The sequence below is a fragment of the Odocoileus virginianus genome, chromosome 13 (assembly GCF_023699985.2).
Source record: "Odocoileus virginianus isolate 20LAN1187 ecotype Illinois chromosome 13, Ovbor_1.2, whole genome shotgun sequence".
NCBI lineage: Eukaryota > Metazoa > Chordata > Mammalia > Artiodactyla > Cervidae > Odocoileus > Odocoileus virginianus.
This window is the reverse complement of record NC_069686.1, coordinates 18,217,555-18,234,936: the sequence shown is the minus strand read 5'-3', so window position 1 is coordinate 18,234,936 and position 17,382 is coordinate 18,217,555. Positions and strand designations below refer to the sequence as shown.

Sequence of the window (17,382 nt, the reverse complement as noted above, 5' to 3'; positions counted from 1 at the left end):
ACAGTCCATGAGGTCACAAGAGTCAGAACAACTTAGCAACTAAACAACAAAAGAATTCTTTGTTATTTTGTGCTTTGTAGGATGTTTAGCAGCACTCTTGGGCTGACAACTAGATGCCAGTAACATTCTCCTCCAGTTGTGACAACCAAAAATGTCTCTGACATCGCCATACCTCCTAAGGATGGTGTGTAACATTGTCTCTGTTTAAGGACCGCTGTGCTAGATCAAAGGGCTACGGACATATTCTACTTTAGTAGCTGTCGTTAAATTGCCTTCCAGAAAAAGTACGTGTGCTTATACTGGTACAGTCTCACGTTTGAGATAGCCCTTTTACCTCTACTCTGGTCAGTGTTGCATATTATCATTTTTAAAAAAAGCAGAAACATCTTGCCCCTGTGATGTGTGAAAGGTAGCTTATTTCTGTGTGCAGTTGTGAGAAACACATAACTTAAAATTTACTATTTTTTAAAGTGTATAGTTCTGTAGTGTTTAGTGTACTCTCATTGTTGTGCAACTAGTCTCCAGAACTTTCTCATCTTGTAAAATTGAAACTATATCCATTACAGAAAGAACTCCTTGTTTTCTCCCTCTCACTGGCCCCTTGCTAATACCTTTCTACTGTTTTAAAATTTGACTGCTAAAAAAAAAAAAAATTTGACTGCTTTAGATACCTCATATAAATGCAGGCATACAGTATTTGTTGTCTTGCAACTGGCTTATTTTTTTTAGCATAATACCCTTAAGATTCATCCATGTTGTAGCACTTGGCAGAAATTCCTTCCTTTTAAGACATGATAATATTACATTATATATATGTATATATATTATATAATGTAAATATTATAATATTCTTATATTTATTTTATATATAGTATATGTAATAACTATAAAATTATTATAGTATTTATAATAAATGTCTATATTATATACATTACATTATCTATATATAGAGAGACATATATATACACACAACATTTTATTTATCCATTCATCCACTGATAGATACTTAAATTGCTTCCTCCTCTTGGCTATTTGAATAATGCTGCTGTGAATAGGGATGTGCAAATATTTTTTTCTCTTTAAAAAAAAAAATCCAGTTTCAAGTTCTTTTAGATATGTATCCAGAAGTGGGATTGCTGGATCATATAGTAATTATATTTTTTAATTCTTTGGGGAAACCCCATAATTTCCATAGTGGTTATTACAACTCCATTTTATATACCCACCAACAGTGCACAAAAGTTGCAGTTTCTCCACATCCTTGCCAACACTTACTGTTTAGTGAGGTTTTTCTTTTTCACTGTGTTTTTGACTATTTTTTGATTTGATAATTAAAATTGATTTTTAATTCTAAGAAAAGTATATCCTTTATATTTAAAAGAACCAGCCCTCCTTTTGTCATATTTTGTAAATACTTTGACCCCTGTTTTGACTTTTGTTATGTAGAAGTTAAAACTTTTTATCTAGGGAAATTTCTTTTTCTTTTATGAGTTTTCATTATGTCTTATAAGAAGGGCCTTCCTGCTCTAAGATTATGAAAAGATTTATTGATTGTTTATTTTAATAATTAAAAAATTTTTTTCTTTTTCATTGAACCTTTGAATCTTTATCTTGATAAGGCATAGAGTAGGAATCCAGCTTTATACTTTTCCAGATGGTTTAGGCAGTTATCTGCCTGCCAGTTTGTTGTCTCTTAAACAATTAAAATTTCTTTTTTTAATCACACTAAAGTATCATATATATTCTTGGGTGTACTTTGAGGCCTTTTGTTCCCCCTGAGCCATTAGTGTACTGTTACAATAAATACGATTAGTATATGGTGTGACTAGATCCTACTCATTACTCTTCAACTTTATCTAATGTTTATTCTTCTAATGAACATTTTATTTTACTAAGTTCCAAAGAGATGTTTTGTTAATTTTTTAAAATTGAGATCCTATTGAAATTTAAGTTTAATATGGGCAAAAGTAACATCCTTACATTATTGAGTCTTCCTTACTAATAGCAAGCATATCTTTCTATTTATTAAGGCCTTTTTTATGTCTAACTGTAGAGTTTTAAATTTTATGTATAGATGATAAATATTTCTTATTGTTTATTCCTAGGTATTTCATCTATTTTACTGCTATTATAAAGTGGCATCTTCTCTTCCATTGTATTTTCTTTATTGTTTGTAGGAGAATGATGGAAAGTAATTTTTAATGCATATATATATATTTTATCACATCAAAATCCCGTTTACATAAATTCTACACATATTTGACATAACTAAGGTTGACTGGGTTATTTGGGCAATCTAATTCGTACTCTCAGTAGCAATAATTTTCTTCCCTCAAACCATCCTTTCTCTCTGTCTCCCTCTTTCCCGTCCCCCCTTTTTTGGAGAAACGTTTATTAGAACATACTGATAGACATTGTGCTAGACACATGGGATAACTTTAACTCTTGACTGCATATCAATAATTCCACTAAGGTTTATCCCAAGATTCTCCTCCATTAATAAGCTATGTTCACTTCGTGTGTGAGAATTGACAGGCATACTTTTCCCACAGGGATCCAGTGCTCTGGGGTTAGGTTACTGTAGAAAAGAGTGAATCTTTTTTTATTACACCAAACAGAAACTCTATACCTGTTAAGCAGTAATTCCGCATTCACCTTTCCCTCCAGCTCCTGGTAACCTCTAATCTACTTTCTGTGTGTATGAATTACCCATTTTAGATATTTTGTTTAAGTGGAATCTTTATTCTTTTCTGTCTGGCTTATTTCACTTAGAATATTTTCAGCTTGTTTACTCAGCAAATGTTACATGTTGTAACATGTGTCAGAACTTCATTCCTGTTAATGGCTGAATAGTATTCCACTGTATAACACATTTTGTTTATTTATTCATCTGTTGATGAACACTTAGCTCGTTTCCACCTTTTGGCAGTTGTGAATAATGCTGCTATGAGCATCAAGATATAATTGTGTGTTGTCCTTGTTTTCAGTTCTTTTGACTATAGCTAGGAACAGAATTGCTGGGTTATATAATAAATCTTTGTTTAGCTTTCTGAGGAACTGCCAAATTATTTTCCACAATGGATACACCATTTTACATTCTCACCAGCAACGTATGAGTTCCACTTTTACTACATTCTTGTAGGCACTTAATTATTTTTAAATATAGCCAGTCCTAGTAGGTGTGAAATGATATCTTATTGCAGTTTTTATTTGCATTTGCCTAATGACTGATATTGAGCATCTTTTCATGAGCTTATTGTCACTGTGTATCTTTTTTGTAGAACTACCTGTTCAAATCTTTTGCCTATTTTTTAATTGAAGTGTTTTTCTTTAATATATTTTTAAAATGTATTTTAAAAACAGATAATCTTATTGGATTCTTCTGCTGTTTTTGGAGAGTGGTTTCAGCTGATTTTCTTAGTTTTTTACTGACATGCAGTCATATCTGAACATTTTAGTAAATTCACTTCCTTTTTTATAAATATGCCTCTTATTTTGTTCTCTTTCCAATTTGCATTTTCTAGCACTTTCAGAACACTGTTAAAAAATGATAGTGGTCATTCCTTTCACTTGGTTATAGTAATTCTCCAATAAACCTCAAATCCTGGCTTGTTACATTGGAAAGTGTTTTTAAATTTTCAAAAATTTTTGTTCAGATATACATATTAGAGTATATTGAGGGCCATTTCAGTTTACCTGGAAATAATTTTGATAATGTTTTATATACAATGTAATTCATAAATATTAAATAATTTTTTGATTTTTAGGTATTGAATCATCCTTTTATTTCAGTACTGCAGTATATTTTGTTTCTATTAAAAGACTGTTTTATATTATCTTCAAATATTTTTACATTGTTGTTTGTAGATGAACTTGGTCTGTGTTTCTCCTCTTTGCTTTCTTTTTAGGGGAGGTGAAAGTAGTCTTTGTATGCATTTCTCATGGCCTTCCCGCTTTACCGTTCCCACTCTGAATAGTTTTTAAAGCATTAGATATACTTGTTCCTTGAAAAAATTCACCTTAATGTCTATGAAGAGATTGTTCTTTTATGCTATTTAATGCTTTCTTTGCCTGAATACAATTTAGATTGCGTTTTCAGGTTTTGTGCTTTATGATACATTTTAAAAATTTATTTATTTAGGTTGCTCTGGCTCTTCATTGCTGCATGTGGGCTTTGTCTAGTTGTGGCAAATGAGGGCTGCTCCCTAGATGCAGTGTGTGGGCTTCTCTTTGAGGTGACTTCTCTTGTTGCAGCGCACAGACCCTACGGCAGGTTTCAGTAGTTGCAGCACAAGGATTCAGTAGTTGTGGCACACCTGCTTAGTTGCCACTTGGCACGTGGAATCTTCGTGGACCAGGGATTGAACCCATATCCCCTGCATTGGCAGGCAGATTCTTAACCACTGGACCACCAGGGAAGTCTTGCAGTGTCACTTTTTTAAATTTTATTTTATTTTATTATTATTATTTTTTGCAGTGTCACTTTTAATAGTGAAAAGCAAAAGAAGAAAACTAGGAACAACATAAACATCATCATCATCATCTTGTAGTCATAAAGAATGATGTGATGATATGAGCTTCATCAAACTCAGATTATTCTTGTTCTCAGAATGTTTCCTATAGCACTTTGTTTTTGTTTCCTTTGTACTAGCTTTTCTCATCAATGTGCCTCTTTTGGTTTTGTTGTCTTTTACTCTTTGCATTGTGTATGAACATAACAGAAAAAGAAAAACTAAATTAGATGCCTCTGTCATACCTAGTTTTCTAATTCTTAGACTCAATAGGGTTTTGATGCTGAAGCACTCAAAGTAACATTCTGATTTTTATTGTTTGTCGCATGAGAATCCAGTGTAAATCATATAATGGAGAAGTAACACTTTTAAGTAAAAAAAAAATGTTGGCTATATCCTGGTTATAATGAGATTCTCAAAGTGGAAATACCTATCATCTTTAATATCTCTATGTTTTTTATTCTTTTAAACAGTTCGTTTTCCTGAAGATCTTGAGAATGACATTAGAACTTTCTTTCCTGAGTATACCCATCAACTCTTTGGGGATGAGTAAGTAACTTAGTAAGATATTTGTCAAATTAGGGAAAACACATTTTTTTTTAAATTTAGAAATCAGTTTATTTTCTTTCCTGTTATTTTTCATGTTTCTTTTAAAATATATTAGAATGGCATGTTTTATATTGAGACACCAATCTACTATATAATACCTATCATTTAGTACTATACTATAGGTACAGTATCATATTTAATTGGCATAATCTTAGCAATGGTATCATCATATGTAACATTAACATTAGTGGGGTTGGATAGTTGCCTAGGGACATATGAATGACTGAAGTTCAGATTCAGTCAGTCAGACTGTAGAGTCCATATTCATAACTACTTATTTTGCACGATTTTGCTGTACTGCTTCTAGAAAACACTTCCCCAACACTGGAAAACTCAAGTTTTTTTTCTATGAGAAATAAATAAGCAATTGAGAGAAACTTATTTTCAGAAGCAAGTTTGAAGATATGTCCTGGGATGTTCAGCACAATTTTTAAAATTTCTAATCCCTTCATTACATTATTAGAAAATATCAACTTTCCAGTAAGTTTCAAGAATAATATTCTGTATATCCTTTACATACATCAGTTATTAACATTTAGCTATATTAGCTTTAATCATTCTCATACATATATTGATAGATTGTTGTTGAACCATTTGAGAGTAGGTTGCAGATATAAGTAGGTTGCAGGAGTAAGGAGTTCTCTTACTCCTAAACTCTTTAGTATGTATTTTCTAAAAATAAGGACAGTATTGTGGTAAAATTACCCAAACTCAGGAAATCTAACATTGATATATTTTCTAAAATATAATCCACATTTCAAACTTTGCCAATTGATTGCCAGTAATTCTTTTGTGTGTATTCAATAAATTCAGTAATTCCTCATCCTTGATCTAGTCTAGAATCATGTATTGCTTTTAGTTGTTATCTCTCTTTAGTCCCTTTAGACTGGAACAGTTCCACAGACTTTATTTTCCTTGTCATTATTTTTGTAGAGAATAGGGCTAGTTTTGTAAACCTTCATTTTGGACAAGTTTGATTGTTTCTTCATGATTAAATTCAGATAATGCATATATTTATAGTAGCGCAGCAGAAGTTGTATCTGTCCTTCTCAATGTGTCATACCAGAATGTCCGTGATGTCAGTTTGTCCCATTGTTGGTTGACTTGGGTCGTTAAGTTTAAGTTTGGAGGTATCTGCAAGGTTTCTCCATTGTAGGGTTTTTTCTTTGTTATTTATATGTAACCTGTGAGGAGATACTCTTGAGAGTGAAAATACCCTGTTTCCCATCAAACTTTCATTCAGTAGTTTTAAATCTGTTAATGATTGTTAGTATTTTACTATGATTGTAAAAGGGCGATTTTCTAACGCTGCCACACTTTCACAGTTATTAGTTTGCATTCTGCTGTAAAAGAGTGTCTCTTCTTCCCGTTATGTATTTTTGTTTATATCAGAATAGACTCAGGATTTTTTAACTTAGTGAATCATTGTCTGTTACTGTTTTTAATGTTGATGCTCAGATTATCCCAGATTCAACAAGTGGCTCCTCTTCCAAACTGGCTTTTTGAGTCCTTTTGATATATCATCATCATTTTGAGGACAGTTTACTTTGTGATACAATCAACTGTTGCACATTCACCTTGTAGTTTACTAGTTCTGCAAAACAAATTGGCCATATCCTCAAGGAACCATGGGTTTTTTTCCTTAGTAGGAAAGGGTGTTTAGACATAGTTGACATTTAAAATATTCTTCTATATTACCCTTTTCCCCACGCATTATTTCAGCATTTTGGACATTTATTTAATATATTTTTAAATTGACAAATGTCTCTTCATGGAACAAGTTTCTTAAGAATTTCTTGTGAATATATCAGATTAGCTATTTTATGTACTTTTAAGTATTAATAACTGCCAAAATTTGAGCATATTTTAAACAGGTTTTATTACAGCATAAAAATAAGAATGCTTTCTTTTGGATCTCTATCTTTAAGGAGTGTTTTGTCTTGCTCTGTTCCTCTTACTGCTACTTGAAATCTCTTCCTAAGGTAATATCTTAGTGAGTAGGATCTAGTTTCACAAGTACTGCTTCTTAGTGGCATTTTGCACACTCACTTTGCACATCATTAAAAGTGGTGTGCTTGCACACCCCTCTAAGGTAGATGGAAGAGAGTCACATAATCATGATAACTCTATCTTGGGAACCATTACACTGATCTTAATCCTAGTTTCATTGCCACTGTTTTCTACTACACATAATTTTCAGAGTCCTGGAATGGACACTTCTTGTATTTTGTTTTGGTAACCTAGACAGAAATCTGGAAATGACACTGCTTCTTTCTAGCATTCTTTCAGAATTCATCTTTTAAAAAACCCCTTTATCATACAATAAACTTTTTAAAGTGTACAATTCCCTGGGTTTTAGCATATTGAAAGTTGCATAATCATCACCACAACCAGTTTTGAAACATTTTCGTCATTTCCACCAAAATTCCCATTGTGACCAGTTAGCAGTGGCTCCCTGTTTCCCATACCCTCCCTAGCCCTGGATAGTCACTAATCTATTTTCTGTTTTCATAGATTTACCTATTCTGGATTTTCTGGGGGGGCTATGCCATGTACTTGGTGGAATATTTGTTCCCGACACAGGGATTGAACCTGGGTCATGTCAGTGAAGGTGCTGAGTCTTAACCACTGGACCACCAGGGAACTTGCCTGGCTATTTTAGAATTCTCTTTTAGGAAGACTTTTTTTTTTTTTTTTTTTTAAGGAAATAGAAAGGCATAGATGGATAGCAGGGAGCAAGGTTGGGAAAATAGCAGGAGCTCCCCATGTGCTTTCTGAGTTGGTAAGTGTGGTGTAATCAGGTGCTACCACTTACCACTTTCAGCAGCTCTGGATGTTGATGTTGGACATGCAAGGGGTAAGTTGGAGGAACTGGGCTCTATAGCTCCATCTTAACTGCTTGCCTAACTAGGAATCAGTATAACATTACTTGTCTCTGATATGAAATACCTCATAATAGTAGCAAGAGTAAAAGCAGCAACAGTAGCTGTAGTACACTTATACAATGTACCAGTGAATGTTATGAACAATTTACATGTATTGACTTGTTTATATAACCCATATAACCTCCCTAAGGTAGGTGTTGTTATTCTGTTACTTTATAAACTCAGACAGCTGAGGCACAGTTTCATTACAGTATGGTTTTTTTTGTTGTTGTTTTTAGTAAGTATAGTTTAAAATTTTGAAACTACCCATGAAGTTAAACCTGTTTCTGTGTAGAGTTAATACTTTGTAATGACTTTGTTCATTTTTGGGTCTTAGATTACTGCTTTTTTTCCCTTTTCAGTGAAACTGCTTTTGGTTACAAGGGTCTGAAGATCTTGTTATATTATATTGCTGGTAGCCTATCAACAATGTTCCGTGTTGAATATGCATCTAAAGTTGATGAGAACTTTGACTGTGTAGAGGTAAGAACAGAAATAAGTTTATTTTTAACTGTTTCCTAATTGAGTATAAAACAGATTATAAAATGTTAAAGATTTGAGGGAGGAGAGAATCTTTATATTACAGCTTTAAAACCACATATTTAACATTTAATTATGGAGGTGACTATCTGCCTGTCATTCCAGTTAAACCTGTGATCGTGATCCTTAGCCTTTTCCATAAAAATCTTCACTTTTTTGATCAGAGATTTATTTTATTTACCAACTTTAGGTTTTTTATTAGCTTCTGTTGTTTTAAGCATACATTCATGTGAAAAGGAGAACTTGTAAGAAATGAACTTGGTTATTGAGCTGAGGAGTTTTACGAACAAAGTATTGAAGCTGTGGCCTGCTTTCTTGCCACTTAAAGTATTAGAAGAAAGAGAGAAATTGAGGGAAGAACTGTTAAGTAAAAAAGATCTGGGACTTGATTTGGGAGATTCAGCCTGTTCTGAAGACACTGAATTTAGAAAATTCATTGGTGGGGAAGTGTGCTCTGGGGAGAAAACCAATAGTAATCTTGGCTAAATAATCTTGTTTTGCTGAATAGGCAGGCGTGACTCATTGATCTCTTCAGTAATCTCAACAAAGCCAAAAATAGGGATTGAATTCTGTGATATGATTTCAGGGAGCACCTGTGGAGGACCCTCTTGTCTATTGGCATGAACTTTCATGGCATACACACATGACCCATAAAGTTTCCAGAGTGTTATATCAGCAGAAATACAGCCAGTTTGGACTGATAGAATACGGGAAGGCTAATGGACTTCTAACATCCAATAGGCAAGAAAGAGGTTGATAACACTATTCAGCTGCAAACATGTGCTACCTTTCAAGAAAAAGGATGAATGATTTTGAAGGAGGAGCTTCGGGCTCAGAGGGTAGTGTCATAGACCACAGTATTCCTAAGTGATGAAATTTGAGGCTCTCCAGGTGGCTAAGCAGTAAAGAGTCCACCTGCCAATGTAGGAGACGTGGGTTTGATCCCTGGGTCGGGAAGATCCCCTGGAGAAAGGAATGGCAACCCACTCCAGTATTCTTGCCTGGGAAATCCCATGGACAGAAGAGCCTGGCAGACTACAGTCCATGGGGTTGCAAAGAATCGGACATGACTTAAGAGACTATACAACAAGAATGGAATATGACCTACTGGGTTTTGAAATCATTTGGTGACTTATTTCTTCTACCATTTTCTCCCTTTTGGAATGACAAAGTCTGTAACTTTTATCCTATGCTTGTCCTGCCTTTGTTCTTTGGAAATGATAACTTGTTTTCTAGTTTCACAGGTGGGAAGGAAATCTGCCCCGTGAGGTAGCATACCCATAGTCTCACCTGTACCTTATTTGGATAAGATAGATGATGAGATTTTAGATTTCAGTTAATGTTGGAATGGTTGAAACTTTGATGGATGTTGGGGAGGGGGTGTCTTTGGCATGTTTGGATGGACATGAATCTAAGGGACCTTTAAAAAATTGTATATTTTAGAGTTCTGTTCCTAGAGATTCCTATTTAAAGATACTGAAGCAAACATTTTCAAAATTTTAACTAAGTTTAAATTCCTGACGTAAGTCTTTTCCCAGCCTCATGCTCCACTCTTTTATTGTTAAAACCTTCTCTCATTACAGGGATTGGTTGATTTTCCCCCTTTTTATTATTTTTTTGTTTGTTTCATTTTATTGTAGGGGACTTGTCCAAAGTCACACAACTAGTAAATAATCTGTATTGCACATGGGCGAGAATCACTTAATTGTAGTATGCATAATATATAGTAATATCCTCCTTAAAGATATTAGAACTATTTATGATCTGTTCTAAATGGGCCTGGGCTTTTGTGCTTGTTAGGTTTTATTTCTGTTTTGCACAGTGTGTATTTTATTTATTTTTTCCTGCTCCCATACTTTTATGCTATTAGCTCTCAGTTTACTGCTAGAGAGACTTCTCTCTTGCAAGCAGTCCTCTTATGGGTAAAAATTTTGTATTAGTAAGCTTAAAGGAATGGAAGTGTGAATGATATATAGCATAAAAGAAATCTGAAATAGTCTCTTATGTCCATTATTCAACTTCAGTGTCAGAAATATTCTCAGCACTAACTTTTTTTGATTCTCATTTGCCAGCCCTATTTGAGATGACTAAGCTTGTTAGATAAATATATGTAACTTTCATTTAATATTTGTTTTTTACAGTGGTTTGTGTCCCTTGGATGTTTTTGAAAATTTGCAGATATAAAAATGACTCATTGACTAATACTGTAGTTGTGATGATTTGATACTTGAAAAGATTTAATCTTAGATAAACTAGCATGTAACAGAGTTTACTAAAATGGATAATATTTATAATCAAATATTTGTTAAATTTTCAAGCCCAGATACTCTTTAAAAATTTTATTTTTTTTTCCTTTGTGTTGTATAAAATTCAGTGTTGTTTGAGGGGGTTGCTGGTTTTTTGTGTTTTTTTTAAAGTTCTAGCTGGTAGTGCTGAGTGATTTCTTCTGAAGGAACTATTAGTTATTGATAAATCATTCAAATATTATGTGCAGTGAAAATAGCTGTGTATTTGCATTGACTTCTAATTGTTCCATTCTTGAAAACGAGGTTTCTCCATTTAGAAGTACTGTGTTAGGAGTAAGGAATCAGTCTTTTATAATGTCTTTTTGTAGGATTATTTATTTGCTTCATTGTCAGAGATCATTTATTTAAATTACATGTTCAAGCAGAGACCTCTTTTTCCCCTTATAAAAAAAGAACGGGGCAGCAGATGTGTGGGGAACAGGCTTGGCTCTTCCCCATTTGCATTGAGAATTCGTTTCACAGGGTTATAATGGCAAATAAAGCAAAGTCACTGTTCTTATGACACGTTCTTGCCAAGAGGAGCAGTCAACAAATAGATATTAAATAAGCAAATTAATATGTATGAAGAAACGTTTTGCTGGTTTCTGAATGAAGAGTAGCCAGTCGTGTAGTTATCTGAAGGGATCAGCCTATGCAGAGTCCCTGAAATGAGAACATTCTTGGCATTTTCGTTGTCCAGAAAGATCACTGTTGTTAAATTGTGATGATGAGAGAAGGGTAGGAGAGAGTTGAAGAGGGTTGGCAAGACTCAGTTGTATGGAATCAGAGTAGCTGAAGCCCTTGGAAAGTTTTAAGTGGGGGGGGGGCGGGGGGTTATGTGATAGTGTTTATATTGTTGAAAGATGATTCTGCCTGCTGTGCAGAGAACCCACTGTAGAGAGCAAGAGAGAAGAGAGACCAGAACAGTGCAGTGTCATGGGCAGCACTGCATTCACCTGCTTGAGGATACTTCTTTGGTTGGTGTTCAGTCTCTGTGCCTGACTCTTTGTGACCCCCATGGATGCAGCACTCCAGGCTCCTCTGTCCTTCACTGTCTCCAGGAGTTTGCTCAGATTCATGTCCATTGAGTCGGTGATGCTGTCTAACCATCTCATCCTCTGCTGCCCCTTTCCTCTTTTGCCTTCAATCTTCCCCAGCATCAGCATTCTTTCCAGTGAGTCACCTCTTCAGAGGTAGAGTCAGTAGCATCTGTTACTGAGTTAAATGTGATTGATGAGGGAAAGAGGAATGAGGAGGATGCCACTGCTTCAGTGGTAGTGGTACTATTCCCTGAGATTGGGAAGATTGGAGAAGTAGATTTAAGTGGAAAACACACAAGATTTTTGTTTTTAGGTATATAAGGTTTGAGACCATTATATAATATGTCATAGTTTATGCATACTATGCTTTGTAGTATTATTTTTGCATGTGAGAAATATACCCTTTGAGATGGTCAGAAACAAGAGCACATCTGCTTAGAAGTTATTTGCATTAAAATTTTTCCATTATATTAATCTTTCTTTTTTATTTTTTTATATTAATCTTTCATCATCCATTCTTTTTCTTTTGCAAACTCTCCAGCAGCATCTAAATTTTTTAGTCACAATTAAGATGTTTGTAAAACATCTCCATAGCTATCATCTTTAAAGATAATGTAATTATTTTGAATTTTGCAATATAATAAACTTGATTATTCAGACACCGATGGTTTGTTCATCTAATGGTTTTGCTTTTATCAGTACCTCCAGCCCTCTCTTAAGGTAATTTAATTGATTTTTAGTTGAAGAATGTGTAACAAAGATTGTTCAGTCTTGCTGATTGCTGACATTTTAGGGAAGGGTTTGTTGGAGAAAGTTGAAATACTTGGATAAAGTTTGTATTATCTGTGAGTTTCAGTCATCTATTTTATCCTTGTCTTTCTTTAATTTGGATTTCAATTTGAGAGTAGATAAGAGCGAATCTCTTTAATCTTCTGGATTCCTTGGGGCTTTTTAAATAGAAAAATCCTGTGTATGTATAAAAATTTAATCTTAAGAAAGTGAAAAAAATACTTTGGTAGACTAATAATACTTCCTAGTGTATTCCACTGCATTCCTTTTTTAATAATGGTGACAGTATTCTTTTTTTTTTTTCCATTTATTTTTATTAGTTGGAGGCTAATTACTTTACATCATTGCAGTGGTTTTTGTCATACATTGAAATGAATTAGCCATGGATTTACATGTATTCCCCATCCCGGTCCCCCCTCCCACCTCCCTCTCCACCCGATCCCTCTGGGTCTTCCCAGTGCACCAGGCCCGAGCACTTGTCTCATGCATCCAACCTGGGCTGGTGATCTGTTTCACCCTAGATAATATACATGTTTCGATGCTGTTCTCTTGAAACATCCCACCCTCGCCTTCTCCCAGAGTCCACAAGTCTGTTCTATACATCTGAGTCTCTTTTTCTGTTTTGCATATAGGGTTATCGTTACCATCTTTCTAAATTCCATATATATGTGTTAGTATACTGTAATGGTCTTTATCTTTCTGGCTTACTTCACTCTGTATAATGGGCTCCAGTTTCATCCATCTCATTAGAACTGATTCAAATGAATTCTTTTTAATGGCTGAGTAATATTCCATGGTGTATATGTACCACAGCTTCCTCATCCATTCTCTGCTGATGGGCATCTAGGTTGCTTCCATGTCCTGGCTATTATAAACAGTGCTGCGATGAACATTGGGGTGCACGTGTCTCTTTCAGATCTGGTTTCCTCGGTGTATATGCCCAGAAGTGGGATTGCTTGGTCATATGGCAGTTCTATTTCCAGCTTTTTAAGAAATCTCCACACTGTTTTCCATAGTGGCTGTACTAATTTGCATTCCCACCAACAGTGTAAGAGGGTTCCCTTTTCTCCACACCCTCTCCAGCATTTATTGCTTGTAGACTTTTGGATAGCAGCCATCCTGACTGGCGTATAATGGTACCTCATTGTGGTTTTGATTTGCATTTCTCTGATAATGAGTGATGTTGAGCATCTTTTCATGTGTTTTTTTGCCATCTGTATGTCTTCCTTGGAGAAATGTCTGTTTAGTTCTTTGGCCCATTTTTTGATTGGGTCATTTATTTTTCTGGAATTGAGCTGGAGGAGTTGCTTGTATATTTTTGAGATTAATCCTTTGTCTGTTGCTTCGTTTGCTATTATTTTCTCTCAATCTGAGGGCTGTCTTTTCACCTTGCTTATAGTTTCCTTTGTTGTGCAAAAGCTTTTAAGTTTCATTAGTTCCCATTTGTTTATTTTTGCTTTTATTTCTAAAATTCTGGGATGTGGGTCATAGAGGATCCTGCTGTGATTTATGTCGGAGAGTGTTTTGCCTATGTTCTCCTCTAGGAGTTTTATAATTTCTGGTCTTACATTTAGATCTTTAATCCATTTTGAGTTTATTTTTGTGTATGGTGTTAGAAAGTGTTCTAGTTTCATTCTTTTACAGGTGGTTGACCAGTTTTCCCAGCACCACTTGTTAAAGAGGTTGTCTTTATTCCATTGTATATCCTTGCCTCTTTTGTCGAAGATAAGGTGACCATAGGTTTGTGGATTTATCTCTGGGCTTTCTATTCGGTTCCATTGATCTATATTTCTGTCTTTGTGCCAGTAGCATACTGTCTTGATGACTGTGGCTTTATAGTAGAGTCTGAAGTCAGGCAGGTTGATTCCTCCAGTTCCATTCTTCTTTCTCAAGGTTACTTTGGCTATTCGAGGTTTTTTGTATTTCCATACAAATTGTGAAATTATTTGTTCTAGTTCTGTGAAAAATACCATTGGTAGTTTGATAGGGATTGCATTGAATCTATAGATTGCTTTGGCTAGTATAGCCATTTTGACAATATTGATTCTTCCAATCCATGAACACGGTATATTTCTTCATCTGTTTGTGTCCTCTTTGATTTCTTTCATCAGTGTTTTATAGTTTTCTATGTATAGGTCTTTTGTTTCTTTAGGTAGATATACTCCTAAGTATTTTATTCTTTTTGTTGCAATGGTGAATGGTATTGTTTCCTTAATTTCTCTTTCTGTTTTCTCATTGTTAGTGTATAGGAATGCAAGGGATTTCTGTGTGTTAATTTTATATCCTGCAACTTTACTGCATTCGTTGATTAGCTCTAATAATTTTCTGGTAGAGTCTTTAGGGTTTTCTTTGTAGAGGATCATGTCATCTGCAAACAGATAGAGTTTCACTTCTTCTTTTCCTATCTGGATTCCTTTTACTTCTTTTTCTGCCCTGATTGCTGTGGCCAATACTTCCAAAACTATGTTGAATAGTAGTGGTGAGAGTGGGCACCCTTGTCTTGTTCCTGATTTCAGGGGAAATGCTTTCAATTTTTCACCATTGAGGATGATGCTTGCTGTGGGTTTATCATATATAGCTTTTATTATGTTGAGGTATGTTCCTTCTATTCCTGCTTTCTGGAGAGTTTTAATCATAAATGGATGTTGAATTTTGTCAAAGGCTTTTTCTGCATCTATTGAGATAATCATATGGTTTTTATCTTTCAATTTGTTAATGTGGTGTATTACATTGATTGATTTGCGGATATTAAAGAATCCTTGCATTCCTGGGATAAAGCCCACTTGGTCATGGTGTATGATTTTTTTTAATATGTTGTTGGATTCTGTTTGCTAGAATTTTGTTAAGGATTTTTGCATCTATGTTCATCAGTGATATTGGCCTGTAGTTTTCTTGTTTTGTGGCATCTTTGTCTGGTTTTGGAATTAGGGTGATGGTGGCCTCATAGAATGAGTTTGGAAGTTTACCTTCTTCTGCAATTTTCTGGAAGAGTTTGAGTAAGATAGGTGTTAGCTCTTCTCTAAATTTTTGGTAGAATTCAGCTGTGAAGCCATCTGGTCCTGGGCTTTTTGTTTGCTGGAAGATTTCTGATTACAGTTTCGATTTCCTTGCTTGTGATGGGTTTGTTAAGATCTTCTGTTTCTTCCTGGTTCAGTTTTGGAAAGTTATACTTCTCTAAGAACTTGTCCATTTCTTCCAAGTTGTCCATTTTATTGGCATAGAGCTGCTGGTAGTAGTCTCTTATGATCCTTTGTATTTCAGTGTTGTCTGTTGTGATCTCTCCATTATCGTTTCTAATTTTGTTAATTTGGTTCTTCTCCCTTTGTTTCTTAATGAGTCTTGCTAATGGTTTGTCAATTTTGTTTATTTTTTCAAAAAACCAGCTTTTAGCTTTGTTGATTTTTGCTATGGTCTCTTTAGTTTCTTTTGCATTTATTTCTGCCCTAATTTTTAAGATTTCTTTCCTTCTACTAACCCTGGGGTTCTTCATTTCTTCCTCCTCTAGTTGCTTTAGGTGTAGAGTTAGGTTATTTATTTGGCTTTTTTCTTGTTTCTTGATGTAAGCCTGTAATGCTATGAGTGTTCCCTTTAGCACTGCTTTTACAGTGTCCCATAGGTTTTGGGTTGTTGTGTTTTCATTTTCATTCATTTCTATGCATATTTTGATTTCTTTTTTGATTTCTTCTATGATTTGTTGGTTATTCAGAAGTGTGTTGTTTAGCCTCCATATGTTTGAATTTTTAATAATTTTTTTCCTGTAATTGAGATCTAATCTTACTGCACTGTGGTCAGAAAAGATGACTGGAATGATTTCAGTTTTTTTGAATTTACCAAGACTAGATTTATGGCCCAGGATGTGATCTATTCTGGAGAAGGTTCCGTGTGCACTTGAGAAAAAGGTGAAGTTGATTGTTTGGGGTGAAACGTCCTATAGATATCAATTAGGTCTAGCTGGTCCATTGTGTCCTTTAAAGTTTGTGTTTCCTTGTTCATTTTCTGTTTAGTTGATCTATCCATAGTTGTGAGTGGGGTATTAAAGTCTCCTACTATTATTGTTACTATTAATTTCCTCTTTCATACTCGTTAGTGTTTCCTTCATATTGCGGTGCTCCTATGTTGGGTGCATGGTGACAGTATTCTTAATGAGAAATTCTTTTCATGAAATACCATAAAAAGCTTTAAAATTATGTGTTTAGATCTTTATCTTGGAACATTGTTGTGAGTTTGGTGGTGGTGGTTTAGTTGCTAAGTCATGTCCGACTCTTGCAACCCCATAGACGGCAGCCCACCAGGCTCCCCCTTCCCTGGGATTCTCCAGGCAAGAACACTGGAGTAGGTTGCCATTTCCTTCTCCAGAATACTCTTGAAGATAGGGGATTTTTCAGTGATCTTCAGAAATAGAATCTAAACCTTTAACCACAAGCGTTGGAACTTGTTTTAAGTTTCAGTTAATGTTTAATTCTACATTCAATTTAAAAAGATTATATGGGGATTTTCTCCAATGATAACTTTAATACCTGGCCAGTAATCCAGTATGATAGATGAACATTTAACTGAACTAAAATAAATTTATTCTTTTAGAAAAGAGTGTAGATCTGTAAAATATGATAGTTACAGGATTTGGGTTTTTTCCCTTAAAGCAGAATCCATTTAATAGAGAAATGCAGACATTTTTCCTTTAGTG

The 17,382-nt window shown here is 34.6% G+C and overlaps 2 protein-coding genes across 5 annotated transcripts in view; one reads left to right on the top strand and one right to left on the bottom strand.

The window, feature by feature from the left end:
- The window catches only part of SLC25A12 (solute carrier family 25 member 12), a 189,731-nt gene that overhangs the window by 136,328 nt on the left and 36,021 nt on the right, over nt 1-17,382 (bottom strand). The gene's annotated exons all lie outside the window — the stretch shown is intronic.
- Nucleotides 1-17,382, top strand: part of HAT1 (histone acetyltransferase 1) — a 41,996-nt gene that overhangs the window by 4,233 nt on the left and 20,381 nt on the right. For all 4 annotated transcript variants that reach the window (XM_020896350.2, XM_020896351.2, XM_020896352.2 and 1 more), the window contains exons 3-4: nt 4,985-5,060; nt 8,407-8,527. In XM_020896350.2, coding sequence (XP_020752009.1) covers nt 4,985-5,060; nt 8,407-8,527 — 197 coding nt within the window. The remainder of the gene's footprint in view (nt 1-4,984; nt 5,061-8,406; nt 8,528-17,382) is intronic.